General features: G+C 38.8%; 1 protein-coding gene across 2 annotated transcripts in view; it reads left to right on the forward strand.

Moving 5' to 3' along the window:
• LOC117775561 (cGMP-dependent protein kinase 1) overlaps nucleotides 1-12,691 on the forward strand; it is an 80,117-nt gene that overhangs the window by 37,038 nt on the left and 30,388 nt on the right. For both annotated transcript variants that reach the window (XM_034608860.1, XM_034608859.1), the window contains exon 4: nucleotides 11,500-11,605. In XM_034608860.1, the coding sequence (XP_034464751.1) occupies nucleotides 11,500-11,605 (106 nt within the window). The remainder of the gene's footprint in view (nucleotides 1-11,499; nucleotides 11,606-12,691) is intronic.

The following is a 12,691-nucleotide window of genomic DNA, read 5'->3' on the forward strand; positions in this document are numbered from 1 at the left end:
AGTGAGCAAACAGCTGAATACTGGTGATATAATGCAAGCTTAAGCATTAGTCTGCAGTAGCCCCTCAACAGCAGTTAGCGCCTCCACTGTTCCTGTTCCCAAAGAACATTTATAAGCTGGATATAAGTGCTACTCTGCTCTCTTTAGTCTGCCAAACAGGTTTTTTAAATGGTGTCAGGCATTAATGCAGCCACATATGGAGGTGCTCCATGCGGCTGTAGTCTCTGCTTTCTGGGGGACTGCGTCATTCTAAATATGAGTATCTTGCAGCTAAAAGATAAAACAGGAAGAGAACAGCGAGTCTTACTGCAACCATATTAGCACTGGTTTGTGCCCAACACAGTCACAGCAAGAAGGTTCTGGGTTCGAACTCTTGCTTGACCTGTGCCTGCATGGGCTTTCTCCAGGAACTCCATCTTCCCCCCACAGCACAAAAAAGCATGAAGGTTAAGTTTAATTGATGGTTCTAAATTTCCCCGTAGGTGTGTACCCTGCCTCTCACCCAATGTCAGCTGGGACTGCCCCCCCCCCCCCCCCCCCCCCCCAAAAGGAGGAGCAGTATAGATAATGGATGGATGGATCTCATGTAGTCCTCCTTTTTAGAGACTTCATGATTAAAGTCTAGTCACTGATATAAGCTTAGAGAATGAGAGCACTTCAAGCCTTGTATCGTTATCTATAATTGTGTTTTTCATGTCATTCAAATTTGTTTTACTTTATAGTATCATTTGTATTTTGCTTGTTTTTCCATTGAGTTTTCCAATAAATAATGTTGACCAGGTAGAAAAAATGTGAGAGATTTATTTAAATATGTAAGACTCATATTGTCTGTATACTCCAATAGGACTATGTACTGCAGCTGTAATATATAACTACATGTATAGAATATAGGGAAAGGAAACGTGGTACAAGCAGGCTGTCTTAATGTGGCTGAGGGATTTGTGTTTGAGAAGTGAAAGAAGACACATCTGCTGAAGGAGGAACACACTGAACCATTGAGTGAAAGGACAGATGATTAGTCAGACTGTCTATTGTATTATTATCTGGGAGATTTAAAACCAGCGCAGCCCTTAAAAAGAAACAATAATTTGGATTCCTATCCAGGTTGGTGGTGTGGACATGAGCACCATCATTAGGCAGGGCTGTGTGGCGGAGAGGTGGAGATAAGGGCACTTAGAATCAGAGGTAGTGAGTGCACCCTTTAAAAGGAAAACAAAGGCACCATGTAATGCAGTGCTGTGTTGTTGAGGATATTCAAGATCATCAGAGGAGCAACTAGGAGCAGTGAAATGAAAAGCTGATGAGGCAGAGACACAGATGCGTCAAAAGATAAATCATGAAAGCGCAAAATTTGGGAATTGGTAAATGGACTGTTATGTTAATGAAGCCATTCCACATTTGAATGTTGACAAGCAATTAGACAGAGAAATTTAGACATCACAAATATCTGAAATTACACTTTGCAAAAGGAAATCAGTGAAATATCAGAAATTTGCTCTAAAAGGTGAGAAGACAATAAAGCATTGTTCTTGCCCATAGTTGACAAATGCAATTCCTGTTGATTGTTCAAGCTAAGCTCAAGCCAAGAGCGATTTCTTTCGCCGGAGAAAAGAGGGATTACTGTGAGATTTGTGATCAGGCCAACAGAGACTCAAAATGACTAACAATTGTTAGCTCACAAATTGGCCTCTCAATTGCTGTGTCCATAATGATGCGTAGACATTTTGTTGTTTAAAGCAAAGGCAATGTCAACTTCCTTTCAACACCTTGTGCTGGTGTGTGTTGCCGAGGCCCTGGAGAACTCCACACTGGTATAAAAGGATTTATTTGGATACTGAGGAACATGCAGACACAGGGAGGCAGAAAGAAGAAGATAGAATTGCTATGGTAGACAGAATTCCAGAGGGACCGAGTCGGGGGAAAATCTTCTCTGTTTCTACGGCTGCCATGGTAACACTGTTGCCAGTGTGCAGCGAGACATCTGGCAGTGAAATGGTGATGGTTGAGGGGTAGCCTGGCGCTGGGTATCCCTGTGGCAGGGTAGTCGCTCACTCACTTGAAGTCATGGTTGCTGTGCTGGTCACTGCTCATGTATGTTTGAGTGATGTCTGTGTATGTAAATTTATTAATGGTTGTCCCTGTGTGCCTGTGTGAGTGTGTGTGTTTCTGTGGTTGAGAAAAAGCAGATTTGGGGTCAGTGGTTGAGATTAAGGTAAATTGTGGTTATTGTAGGGGTTATGGTAAATCTCAAGGAAATAATGTCAGAAGTGACATATAACAACGTGTGTGTGTGTGTGTGTGTGTGTGTGTGTGTGTGTGTGTGTGTGTGTGTGTGTGTGTGTGTGTGTGTGTGTGTGTGTGTGTGTGTGTGTACTGTGGGCCCCTGCTGCTATTGTTTTCCTGAGTCTCAGTTGGAGCGCAGGTGTGAGCCCAGAGAGAGAGAGGCTCTTCTTGGGCTCTAGGCGACTTGAAAGGTTAACACACAACCTCAGACAGCAGCTATATACAGTCAGTCAGTAAGAAAACAGCCCTGCAGGTGAAGCTTTTAATCTATTACTTTTTTCTTTACTTTTTTCATTGATATTGTTATGCTAATAGCCTCTTGTAACAGCGACAGGGACAGGCTAATAGCATAGACACGACTTTAGCTCAAGGGGAATGTTGGATAAGTGAGGGCATCTCTGCACAGAAGGATTATTTTGGTAGCTTTAGCAGTTTTGCATTATTAAAAAAGGTAAATTTGCATCGCTTGCCATTTTTGAGGCAAATTTTGGGACTCATTTGCTTACAAAAGAGTAATTTGCTTGTAGCACATCATGAGTATCGGTTGGGGAACATCATGGCTCAGGAAACAGTGAAGCAAATCAGGTTTTCCTGTAATCTTGAACCTCATTTACACACGTTCAGTTCATGCATTTTAGGCAGAATGAATAACTATCTGATCTTGATAATTTTTCCCGGGATAGACTGATATTCTCTGGCTCAAAACACCTCCTGACAGCCTTTCTGTCCAAGTGCAGCTATGTCAGTAAGCACACCATTACCTCTCATGTGGAAGATATATTTACATTGAATTGCACTTGCCATCAGAAGGAGCACTGACCTGTCTTAAGCACTGAGCAGCTTTACCAGATCCCTGAATGGTTCAACCACCAAATTATACCCAACTTGAAATGGTACTCAATAGAGCCCATACCTCCGCAAAAAGGCCCAACAGTCAATTTATGTAAACACATTTAAATCCACTCTCTGGATTTGGATTTGGATCTGCACCAAATTGCACATAAATATTAGTCCTCTGTTTTGCCTAACTATTCTCTCTGAAATCAGTGAAATATAAAAAAAATCTGCTGTAAAAGGTGAGAAGACAATAAAACATTGTTTTTGCCCATAGTTCACAAATTGAATTGCTGTTGATTGTTGTAACTAAGCTCAAGTCAAGGCTGATTTCTGTAGACGGAGAAAAGAGGGATTACTGTGAGATTTGTGATCAGGCCAACAGACACTCATCTTTGTAATTCAGTGTGAAGTGTCTTGAATCTCATCTTGCTCATAGTTTCATGTTGCATCTGAGTGACATGAGAGAAATTGTCCACAGATCAAACTGATGCACATATGACTCACACCCTCGGCCGTTTTGTTGCCTTATTGACATTAGGCACTTGTTGATCTATCCATGGAAAATAAATTCTATAGGTGAGTGCTCTCACAGTAGAAAATGTAGCCTTGAGAAATTATTATAATAAGGAAATTGACCTCTTCTTACCACTTCCTTGTTCTCAATGCCAACCATAAAGCATGTTCTGTGTAACACACCCACACACACACACCTAATTTGTAGAATGCTGATATTATCTAACTAGCTATACAATATTCCTGGTCCACCTGCTTCCTGAAATGTCATGCCAAATGCTGCTGAGGGCAGTTAGGAGGCCTGATGTTTGGTAACACAGAAAGACAACCTAAAGCAACTGACTGAGAACCAATGAAATTCCTATTTGCTGACGTTCACCGTTCCAAAACCAAGCTTAATTTAATGCACCATGAGGAGTGGTTGATAGATAGATAGATGTACTTTATTGATCCATTTGGGAAATTATTGGTATGATAACAGCATTTCAAGGGCATTTCACATAGAGCAAAGAAAAAGGCTAAAGAAAAAAGGCTAATTACAAAAGACGACAAAAGAGACAAGCGTTCAATTGCAGTATTTGTTTGAAACATGACGAACACAAAGTGTAGGGAAGAGAAAGAAATTGAAAATGGAGTTCGACCAATATGGATATTTTGGGTCCCCAGCTGATACCAGAGAGTTAGAAATGTATATATATATATATATATATATATATATACACACACACATACATACATACATATAGTTGAGTCTTGACATTTTCCCCGTTAACAATACACTTTATTATAAATATTTTTTTTAAATACAAATACAACCAAATATGTAGAACTTGAATTGAGAAAAAGCAAATTTTTTCATTATGTCAAATGTAAACATAAATGCACATCTGCTCTGTATTGTCTATTCTGTAAAATAAAACTAACCAGTGCATATCGGCAAACAAACTGTGAAAGGCTCATATCAGCCAACCAATACATCAGTCTGGCTCTAATCTCAGTGAGAGGTTTGAGTAATCTTTGTGTGGTTCTTTATTACTTATGAGATGTTTCTCCATAGATTTCGGCAAGTTGAATGTAGATCTCTTGCAGGGTAAAAGAATAATTACCGTTGGGAAAACAGTGGAATACGCATTTGCAATGACGACAATGTGCACACATGCTGGCATGCAGTCACTCACACAGACACAGAAACATTTATTCATCGCATTCTGCCACAGCAGAGAATCATCACTCTGGCTTTTCTCAGTATTTTGGGGCGCACAGATTTGGGCCTTTTGAAATACAACAATACCACAGCAAGTCATTGCCTCTTGTATTCACAGCTAAAATACAGAACATTCTTATATTTGTTGTAAATTTAAAAACAACATTAAATTTCACTTGTCATGTAGGATGTTTGTAAGATATTAATTGAGAAAAAACAGCTGACAATGTGTGAGAAAAGTTTGACATTGTTCTCAGTTTATTTAACTACCTGAAAAAACAGTGCTTTGATAGATTTCAGTGCGGAGTATGAGTCATCCACATAACCAGTTATATAGAGAAATGTGTTACCTGATACAAACTGGTCCAAGGACTAAAAATAAGCCGCTTGCTGATGAACAGCATATATACTCCATTTCCTCTATTTGATTCTCTACAGCCGGGTGGACTGAAATTTATCAGGTTATTTCAAACTGATTTCCTCTGTGGCAAATTGTTTCTGGTTGATTGTCTATAATGAGGACAACAAACAATTAAAATTTATCTCGCGACCCGATGAGAAAGCAATTTATGCTGAAAAGAGATTTTTTTTTATTGGTGTTCAGAAGCAGCAGGCAGCAAAGATGTTTTCCTTATAGCCCTCTATAGAAGCAGTTACCCCCACCATTGACATCATCAGCTCAGGTAGCAGCACTTACATCATGAAATCTGTGTAGAACACATGAATTCCTTATATTTAAAAATGTTCTCAACAATAGGCTTGTTAAAAACTGATTGTGATGATTAATAGCTTTAAAAAAGAATACATGTTACGAGAGTTCGCTCTGTTGTTATTTTAATGCAACACATTGTTCTTTTTTTCTTATTCATCTGTCCGTTTTTGTCTACCAATCACTTACTACTACTCAAAAAGAGGTATTTTCCTTTTCCTCTCCACCTACAAACCAACATTTATCATTAGACTCCACAGTTGATGAAAGCTTTCATGTTGAAGTGTTTTATTATAGGAGTTGGTGCAGCAGCAGCATACCCACTCGCATTTATGTGTCTACATTAGGATTATAAGAGACCTATAGATGAATTTGGTTCAGACATTCATCAACTCCCTCTAGGATAAACTGTAATAACTTTTGCTCAACCTCATTTCCTGATTTTAAATTTGATTTGGCATACCCATGAGCCTTGGCTGTACTTTTAGTTTAGTGATACCTATAGCAAATGTTAGCTTAATAATCGGTAAACATGACGCAAGCTGAATATCACTAGCATGGCTGTAGAGTGTCAGTCTTATTTTCTTCTGTTTTGTTCTAACATGTGGTTTTGACCCAAAAGTGAACTTGTGGCAACACTGTTTATGAAATAGCATCAATCAATAGTAAATGTAACTATCATGACTGCCTGGCCACAAGACAGCACATCTTGTCCAGAGGAGCTATTACTTGAATGATTGAAGAAGTAGATGCCATCATAAACCTTGATGAGTTCCACTGATCAAAGTGTCAAAGTCTATAATGTTTACCATTTTTAATGAACATAACCAACTCTGCGGTCACAGAGCTCATTTTAGATCAGCCACTCTCCTCTCAGGATAATGGATTGCTCTAGCTTTCCAAATGTGTGCGTGTTTATCCTGAACTTTCAAACAGGATCAGTTGTATCTGATGAATAAAGGTTGGGAGTGAGGTTTGTTAATGTTACATGCACAGATTTATGGATTGAAATGTAATGTAACTGTCTTTTTATTTAACAATGGAGTTGGATGTGTTTTGGATTAAACAATTTTTATATCACCACAACTAAAATACAATCAGATGGTATAATAACAATTTAAATTAGATATTTTCCAAAATAGAAGATGGATCATTATGGGTTAGCATCTATTGTCAGAATTGGCAGCTGGAGATTGCATTTGATTAAGCCAGCTAGTATTCTATGTTGGGATTCACTGAAATGGGAGTTGTTATTTGGAAGATGAATTTTAGAAAGTTATTACAGTTTTGTGGTTTAATATGTTTTTCTGTTATGTTCCTTTAAGCATCAGCGATAATAATGATTACAATTATTTCTATAATTACAAAGAGAACTCTTCTAATGTTTGTCTTTTTCCATGCTATCTGACACTTTCTGGCGTAAATGACCTGTCCAGCTTTCTCACGCTCTGAAGAGCTCATCCAGATGCAATCAGACCTGGCTGATGTTATTAATGACTTGGGGGGCAAGGAGAATACGCTCTTCTACCCCACAGCCCTGACATCATCGCTCTTAATGTTTTCAAGACATGAAGGAAGCCTCGAAGGAGTGGAGTTTACGTGACTATGTGATTTACAAGTGTTTTTGACACTGTGTGTCTGTGTGTGTGTGTGTGTGTGTGAGTCAGTGGTGTGAGAATGGTTGATTTTCAAATTTTCTTAGACATCATGGTGAAGGAAAGGGGAGGGGCTTTAGTTGGAAATGTTAATAACAGAAATTAAGTTGCAGGAGTTGGCAAGTCGCAGAAATTTACAGTCGGAATCCTCGAATCCAAACATGACAACAGTATTCCAGAGTGGAAATTCTTCTGGTGGATGCTCTCACTAATTGGTTTAGAGACAGTACTCCTGTTGTCAGAGCTCGACTGCATAACCCCAGGTTAAGCATCTACAAGTGTTAAAATGATAATTCACAAACAAACACATCCTGATAGCAAACATTGCACCGAAGACACATGAAGATTGATATTCCAAATGTTTTCTGACACATTTCCTTTGACTATGACCCACAACAACGATTTGATTACTGGCATGGTTACGTCAAGTGCGAGAGAGAGACTAAATATATTTTATATATTATCTCAAAGTACATTTCATCCTCTGTCATGATCTTATTATGGCAGGTTTTTTTTCCTCCTCCAGAGAATGTACCTGCTGGCACCGCAGTAGGCAGATAATAAATGCAGATTTCCCTGCATCCATTATTCAGATGAATATGGAGAGAAAGAGAAAGCTTATTTTAGAACTTATTTTCTTTCAGATACTATATAGTAGATGTACAAGTTTCTTGGCACACTTCAGTGCTTGGGATTCTAGTAAAATCTTAATTTTAGTACCACATTAATGTAGCCCAGTGGAGCTTTTGAAGAACAAGTTTGATGTTGTGCAGTGGAAATGGTAGATGCTTTATACTTCAGCTGAATAATCACGGGCCACACAGACTCTTCAGAGTCATTTTAAACTCCATTAAAACTTATGGCACTCCAGAAGAGAAATCAGGAGACGCACAAAGTTTTGATGCTTTCAGATCCCACGCTCTCCGATTGCAAACTGTCATGACCAGAGATCAAAGAAAAGAAATGTTGCTGATGTCATCCTGGATTTATATAATTTAATGAGCAAAAATTTGATTACAAGAACAAACCCGCATGGATCATTTGCATAATGCCGCAGGCCGGAATTCAGTTACAGTGAATTATGAGCAGGCCAAATGAATGAGCTGCTCCTTCCACCACATATGTGCTGGGTCCTGCCGTCTTGTTGGCGACAACCCATATTTTTTTATATTTTAGCGGCGTGAATGCAGACCCCCTCTTTTAGTGCCCAACATGCAACAGGATATTACGGTTTATCACTATTCACAATCAACACTATTGATGTGTTGTTGCAAATAATTTTTGCGGGGTGACAATCACTGCAACAAGTTATATTTATTTGGTTGTATTTTTTGTCTTTATTTGTAGTAATTCCTAATAAAGTTTGTGGTTAAACTGTAATATATCAAGATTCAATTACATTTCTTTGTCATGATGGTTTGATAAGGACATCATACAAACATATATGGGCCAATATAACAGTATCTGAATTTTTTTAATCCCCAATATCGCTATTAGGTAATTGATATCGGTATCGTCCCCCAAACGTCCATATTGGTCGGACTTTACTGTTTACTACTGTTACTTTGAACAAACAACCCCTGAATATGCAGTATACATATTTCATGCATTTACAGCTCAGCACCAACGATCATCCCGCTGGAACAACACACTGCCCAATTCCTCAAAACCTCTCACAGACAACATCCTTGCAACTCTTCATCACTGCCTCGGGTGTTGTGTTCATCCAGAAAGCTGTGAATCTCATGGTTGGCAACCCGTGAGCATTAAGACATTAATCTGCGCCCTCACCACAAGATAACTAGCTCCCTGGGTCTCACCGCAATTTAGTCAAGCCACTGAATAATACGTTTACCTACTGCAGTGTGCTGCAGGCTTCCTACATATCTTATTTCCCAGTGCCCCATACTCCCACTTTCTGTCAAAACACTCTATTGCACACCGCACAGTGGGCAATGATGTCTAACCTCCCACTCTTGTTGCTTCAGGGTCAAATTAGAAGCCTATTCTAATCATTTCTCACAAGACCCATCTCCATATATGAGGTTTGTTGGTTGGAGGAGATGTGTAATATTGTGGAACTTGAGTGTGAGCATCAGTGTTTTCCATCTTTACTTTCGTGCCAGATGACTGGTTAACGCTTATCAGTGTGTATGTGCAGACAGCAGCATGTGTGTGTGTGTTTATAATATCTAAGAGGATATTCCTCTATGTAATAATACATATGTGCAACCTGTATATCTGTGTCAAGATGTCTGTGTGTAATATACAGTTTTATATCCTGCAGTGTGTTTTGGATTTTCTGCTCCAAGAAAGTGTCTCTTAGTAAAAACAGTGTCAAACTGTGTAATGAGGGCATTTCCCTTGTGTTTGGGGCTATTTTAAAGTGCTGTCAGAAGGAAAGATTTGTAGGGTCTGTGGGAGTGTGTTCAATCACTCATGTGTGTATATGAACATATCGTACATATTTAAGAGTATGTGAGTGTGTGTAGGAGTCTAGGTTTGTGCATGCAGTAAAAATACTTGAAAGCTCAACAGGCCTTACTAAAGTCCTAATATATACCCTTATCAGTATCATTTCCTAAAAAAACTGTACAATATTTTCTTGAAGAAATGAGGTCAACCTTTGTACTCACAAGGATAGAAACAGAAGTTTGTGTGCTGTGAGTATCAACAACTGCAATTGATTTTAAAATATGTGTAGTACAAGTAAGTATAGTATACTGTTCTACGGTTAAAACCAGACAGTACACAAAAAACAATTTCAACAATAAATACCACAAACGTATTAACAAAACTACAGGTTTTACATTTAAAACTCTAAGGAGGTAAGGGGATGTGAGAAAATGAGGGGCACTAGCAACAGACACCCAGACAATTAGACTCTTAGCTGATGATTTTTGTCTATTACTACATTTCCCTGCGGCCACTGGGCTCCCTAGAGATTTCCAGATTTGTTTTGGGGTCAGACATAGATTTTATTCATCTTCTCCTCACAGTCTACTGTACAGCTGCACAACTGAAGCACTACAGTCGAAACAAGAGCCTCTCTTGTAGAATATAATGACACTGGCAATTGTAGGAAATGCCAGAGATATTTTGAATTAATTATAAGTGATGCATTCGAAAATCTGAGTGTCATTGATACTCAGCTGAATGAATAATGGAGTTTTGTTGTACAATTTCTGCCTCAACAACCCAAATTCTTTTGTGAAATGGGCTTGAATAGTGGAATATAATAACATTCAGGTGTGGGTTAAAGGTCCATTGCCATGATGGAAACCCACATAGTCTGAATTGTTCAAACCTGCTATTCACAGCCTTTAGAGGTCTGTTCCAATCTAAAGTGACTATAGACAACCTCAGAGAAAACACTGTTGAGGCTCAAAACACAGGAAATTGTAAGAAAAGGGACATTAAATGATGCATATCGGGACTTTCTACCACTCACTAAAGTCTATTATCAGTCTACAATGAGAACAAACAAGTTTTCCCATGGAAACACTGCAGAGAAAACTGTTCTCCAAGGACAAATTATTGCCTGTCTAATGTCTGTCTCAGTCCAGCTGGGTGCTTTCTGGAACAGTTCTGCAAAAACTCTGTATACCCACATTTTAACCTCCATCAACTCCATGTGCAGAGAGTATTATGGTGTGGAGTCGGTGCCTCAGGGCCTGCACAGATTGCAATCACTGGAGGAACAATTTATTTCAAACTTGTTCCATGAAATTGTACACAAAAATACCAGGGTAGCTGTTTGTGATTCAAAATGTAACATTACTTTTGTCAAACGGTTATACACACTTACCCCTATCACAAAGAACCATCAGTAAACTCACATGCTTTAACCAAACAAAACATGTGGCTTAGTCAACTCAGACTCATGACCTCCAGCCAATTAAAATGCTTTAGCATGACTGGAAACAAGTCATCCATGCATGGCATTCCAAAAATATCAATTATCTCCAGCTGCTGGGTACAGAGTAATTGTCCAGAAAAACCTCCTCCCTCCGAGGACTGATCAGCCAAATAGAGAATACTTGTGGATCACACTCTATAACCAAAAACTAAATGTTCACAGATTTCTCTGGCCACACCCTCTGAGCACTACAGTGGAAAAATCTACTCACAAATACCACTTGACAATAACTATTCTTTCAAGTTTGATACCAGACACTTTAAAGTGCATGTTCACTATATGCATATTGTGCATGCACAAAGCATAAAGCTGTTATATATGTATATGTGCTGTTATATTATACTGTTTGCCTCATGTGTATTCCTTATGTGTGTTCCAGCTCTAACAAATGTGAAGCTGTGGGCCATCGACCGACAATGTTTTCAGACCATCATGATGAGGACGGGTCTCATCAAGCACCAAGAGTATATGGAGTTTCTGAAAAGGTGAGGAACCAGGGTTTATTGTCCCACATTGACAAGACAATTGGGCTGAGTAGAGCTTTCATCTGAAATGCAATGAATGAATTAACAGAATAAATTCAGAAGAGTGTGTCTGAGCCGTTCTCAGAAGATTCCCGACCCGTAATTTTTGCCAATAAATTACATAACTCAACATTAATTTCTGGTGCGTCAATCAAGGTGTTATTCATCCTACTGGGAAAATACCTCGCACTTTTATCTTTCTTCAACATCCTGATCATTATTAGAGAGCCCTACGCTGTAACCGCTTCTCTATAGAAAGGTAAATTATCATTTAAAAGGCCTGCAGATGTTTTCTTTCACTTTAGTACAGGATAAAAGCAAAACACATCAAAAAACAGAGGGTGAGCATTGTCCCGTGATCAAGATGCACTGTATAAATCTCTCTGCCCCGCTATCTCCATTTAACTTAACTTTTTTTCCCCCCCATCAAGCACCGTAGTCTTCATCAAGACAATTATGAATATCATATCATATCAGCTCTATATTACATGCGCCACTCCATTATCACATTGTGTTGGAGGAGGTCAGAGCAGAGACCAGAATGGCATCGAAAAGAGGTCTCTACTTTAGGGTTGTTGTCGATACTGTGACAATAAATTGCTTAGCAGCAACGGTTTTTGAAGCAAAGGGTACAAGATAAACAAGCCTTTACTATCTATAGCAGACTGGAGGCCATCTCTAATGTATAAGGTACACACCCAGCCAGTTGCTTTCATCGTTTAATCTAAATGAAAAACCTTTTTACAGCAGTACAACGTCGTGCTACTTCTGCTTTTGCTACTGAGAGGGGCCAATTATTATGCCACAAGATACTGCAAGTGAGCAAAATATGCACGTAGGTTGTTTTAAGTATTTGAACATAATCACAGAAGCAGATGTTTTTGTATTGAAATACATTTTCTGTACTCTGACCAGTTTAGCCACTTGGCATTTACAGGTCAGTCTCAATAAAGCTAACCAAGCACTTGCTGTACCTATTATCCTTTCACCGGACTATTAGACATTTGGTACCAAAAATATAAATTGAGACCAGATAAAAGCATTGTT

The sequence above is a fragment of the Hippoglossus hippoglossus genome, chromosome 15, assembly GCF_009819705.1.
Source record: "Hippoglossus hippoglossus isolate fHipHip1 chromosome 15, fHipHip1.pri, whole genome shotgun sequence".
In the NCBI taxonomy this organism is placed as follows: Eukaryota; Metazoa; Chordata; class Actinopteri; order Pleuronectiformes; family Pleuronectidae; genus Hippoglossus; species Hippoglossus hippoglossus.